This window comes from Cicer arietinum, chromosome 4, assembly GCF_000331145.2.
Source record: "Cicer arietinum cultivar CDC Frontier isolate Library 1 chromosome 4, Cicar.CDCFrontier_v2.0, whole genome shotgun sequence".
Lineage (NCBI taxonomy): Eukaryota > Viridiplantae > Streptophyta > Magnoliopsida > Fabales > Fabaceae > Cicer > Cicer arietinum.
This window is the reverse complement of record NC_021163.2, coordinates 3,490,609-3,494,472: the sequence shown is the minus strand read 5'-3', so window position 1 is coordinate 3,494,472 and position 3,864 is coordinate 3,490,609. Positions and strand designations below refer to the sequence as shown.

Sequence of the window (3,864 nt, the reverse complement as noted above, 5' to 3'; positions counted from 1 at the left end):
TATATATATATATAAAAACTTGATTTTTGAATTCAAAAAAAACCTAAAAGAGAAAGTAAGTGTACATGTGTTTATAATACTTATTCTATATAATGGTTCCCATAAAAGTATCTTTACTAGCTTTACTTTTACTTTTGTTTTTCTCACTTTTGTCCCATATGGTTGTTTTATTTGATTTTTCTTTAATATAGCTTTAGAAACAAAGCAAAAATTAAATAAAAAATTAACTTAAACACAACTATTGTATTATAATGATTAATTATAATATATGAAAATACAAAATTATTTTATCATATTTCATTCAAAATATGTAATTAGAGGATAGATAAAATTATGTTGATAAATTAATTCTTCTTTTTATTCAAAATATATTATGAATTTTTTAGTTGATGTTTGATTGGAAGACCATATGAGATTTTTTTTCTAAATCTAATGGATGTAAAAGAACAATGTTTCCATTTCCACCAATTGAGAAAGACTTAAATCATATAAACCATTAAAAAATCATCCACATAAAATGATTGTAATGTATTTACAGCATAAATTTAACATATAAGAGTACATAGCGTAAATTTAACATATAAGAGTACATCACAATCAACACAAGCTTTTGATTGATGGATTATTTTGTAATAACAGTTACAATCATGTGGTGGGATAATAGAATCAATGTTGTTTACTGATTATCAACAAAAAATTGGTAAATTGGTTTACACCGACAGTACTCGGAGAATTTCTCTGAATATAAGCAAACATACATATTTTTATGAGGCATCTTAAATGAAACAATATATTTTATATTTACATATTTTAAATGACCATTGGAATTATCATCTGAGCAACTAAGTTGGTATCTGAAATATAAAAACTATGTATTTGCTGCAATTGTCATATACACACGATGCATTCATGGAAAATTAAACTCACAAAATTTCTGGGATTAAAAGATAAAAAAAGTTGAAACTTTGGCAATTAGCTTCGATCATTAGAGAATCCGACATCTGCAGCAGCCTTTGGAATCTTGAGGTCCTTCAAACCATCGATCCCATGTAGGATTTAAGGGACTAATTGTTCTGTCAAACCAGAAAAAATAGATCTTGTGTTACAAAACCAGGTAGATAATGTGTTCACGACTAAACAAAGTTATGATAAGAGATTTTACAATGGTAGTAACGGATCTGGCCTTTTTTCGACGTTGCTAAGCATCCTGGAAAAACAAACACCGGATGGAAATTCAAAGTTAAACATGAAACCAAAATTGATTATACATTATGCGAATATTTTGCGGTTATATGCTTACTCTTTGCACGGGATAGATGCTTTGTCCATCCTCTCAAGCTGTTCTAGCTCTTCCTACATTCATTTTTTAGTGCATGTTAAAATAAGTAAATGATCGTATGCAAGAATTACATATGTAGTTGAAAATCCAGAAGAAAACAGCAGCACGTGCAGCACAAAAAGACTATGGAATTCAATCCTACAGAACAGTGAAAATAACAGCATAACTAAATTAGTGATGTGTGCATGCTTAAAAGTTGTCAAACAAGATTATAGCAACATTATTTAGTCATTGTGTCTTTCGGTATTTAAGTTAATTGCGCAGGGGATTTGAGAACTCATCGATGGTGATCGCTTAGTTGGATATCCTTAACCGAGCAGAATAGGAGCTCAAAAAGGTGTTGTCGGCAGTAACATTTCGGTTTGGTAAAACCCTATTCGACGACTCTAGATTTTCTTTACAAACATTTGAAAAAGAACATAAATTTTTTCAATACAGATAATGTCACAACATCAACATTTTAAATGACATGTTCTGTTTGGATAGAGATTTGTCGGTTATGGTAACCAGCACTATGTTATTAAGACTCTGAACATTTAATAAGACTATATAGGGAATAATATTACTCCGTGTATGTTTGCACGTTGAAAGTGCGTACAAACATGTGCTTAGTATCTTTTGCTCACTCTAAGGGTAACACTCCAAATAAGCATAATACAACTACCAAGTCTTAACAAATCTCATCCTCCAATAGTTCAATAGTATGTGTATACTACACTTATCTATAATTATGACTATATATGGTTTTTTATATCCTACAGCCATTTAAAGAATGACAGAATAAATTGTCCACATAGAGTCATACCAAAGGAAATCTATGTTAATGAAAAGGAGAAGTTGTCCAAACTTCAAAGTACAAGTCTTAACAGAAATAAGTAAAGATGAAAATTAAAGTGAAAAATAGAACATATGTTTAGTTATATCATTTAAGTCATCAACCTTCAGTTGCTGTTATGACAAACTGACAATACATATTGTCAGATTAATCAAACACTAGCAATCATAGTAAATTGGAGCTTCCTAAGTGAGGACCCCTGAATTGCAGTAAATGGTTCCTCAGCTGAAATGTTCATACATCTTTCTAAGCTAAAGACAAAATTGCCAGATAAATATACATTTTGTTCACTAAGAATAATGGATAACCATATGCTGTTACATAATTCTAAAAAAAAAACAAGTACCAAACTATATGATTAGAAAATATATTCTTTGTAGCACCAACATTTCTTATCGAAGACGTGTTCTGAGACAGTGACATCTTGATTACATTCAATTAATTCATTTTTTCAAATTATTACAGGTGTCGACGTGTCAGGTGTCAATGTGAGTATATGTGCTTCATACTTCATAGGATATATTTAATGGGGAACAAAACTAACCATAGTACAACCTACTAAGCTACTATTTTGGTTCTCCAAATTACACTTCACTCACATCAATTTGATCCACCAATAATTTGCAACATCAGGAGCAACAAATTGACTAGGTTTAATCTATGAAAGGACCTAGCATTTAATAAATTAGAAACAAGTACACTTTTAACTATTAGAAGGTCACCTTATACTTGAGGTTCATAAAAGATGGACCCCAATTGCAAGTACCTCTCTTATCTGAACATAACTTCCCATATTGTTATTACTTTTCATAAAATCCAGCTCCCAAACTAAATTTTAAGCAAAAAGTTAAAAACTTTCCCAATCCATTTTACTATTACTCTTTAACACATAGTGACATGGAAGAACAAATAACAACAAATCAAAAAGCAAAAAGTCCAACAAAAGAAACGACACAAAGACAACAGACAACAGACAACAGAACAAACAAAAAGAAAACAACCCAAAGAATAAAACTACAAAAAAAACATGGCGAAGATGAAGTACCTACCTCTAAGTACCTTGTTTCCTGTTCCAATCGTTTAAGTTCAGCATGTATCCTATGTTTCCCTTTGGTATCTGAAGAAGACAAAGACTGAGAATTAACCCGATGGGTCATTGGGTTTTCGGATTCGGACCCACCCGATTGCATTTTGTGAAAATTGAATATTTAGGTTGATGAAGCAAAAGGGGTATGAAAGGGAGAAAAAAGATAGGAATATAGAAGGAAAGAAAGAAGAGGCAGAAATGTGGATGGAGGGCAATGAAAAAGTGTTGACCATAGAAGAAGAGTGAAGGGGATTTAAGGTGAGAGAGAAAGAAAGGTTCGTGTGTTTTGGGTTTGGGGGAATTTGGTGCAGTGTGGATGGAACGACCGGAATATGGGGGGTGAAAAAGAAAATTTGTTGTTTGTTTTCAAGTGTTGTGTTGAAGTTGACTTTGTCGTTTTCTGTGTTTTGTTCTAAGAAAGCTGGTTTTCTTTTTATTAGTACTACTTTCTTTAACTTTTTGTCTTTTTCGTCTCTCTCTCTCTCTCTCTATCTTTTTCTCTCACATACTTTCAAACTTTCAGACTTTGCTTCTGAGTTCTCAGCAGTGATGGTCTTTTCACTGCAGGTGGGTCACAAAATTTTTTCTACTTACCCCTACATT

General features: G+C 31.6%; 1 protein-coding gene across 1 annotated transcript; it reads right to left on the bottom strand.

Annotated features, from left to right (window-relative positions):
• Positions 1 to 781: 781 nt before the first annotated feature.
• On the bottom strand, positions 782 to 3,588 carry LOC101491964 (guanine nucleotide-binding protein subunit gamma 2). The gene is made up of 4 exons (XM_004495363.4): positions 3,224 to 3,588; positions 1,301 to 1,353; positions 1,163 to 1,207; positions 782 to 1,073 (listed from the first exon to the last, which is right to left on the bottom strand). Exons 1-4 carry the CDS (start codon positions 3,362 to 3,364, stop codon positions 986 to 988), a joined length of 327 nt encoding a protein of 108 aa, XP_004495420.1. The 5' UTR covers positions 3,365 to 3,588; the 3' UTR covers positions 782 to 985.
• Between the last annotated feature and the right edge of the window lie 276 nt (positions 3,589 to 3,864).

Coding starts and splice junctions, on each gene's coding strand:
- LOC101491964 (XM_004495363.4), bottom strand. CDS start 3,364: ATGCAATCGGGTGGGTCCGAATCCGAAAACCCAATGACCCATCGGGTT. Junction 1,354..3,223: donor AGGAAACAAGGTACTTAGAG/GTAGGTACTTCA, acceptor AAATGAATGTAG/GAAGAGCTAGAACAGCTTGA. Junction 1,074..1,162: donor CCAGATCCGTTACTACCATT/GTAAAATCTCTT, acceptor CTGGTTTGACAG/AACAATTAGTCCCTTAAATC.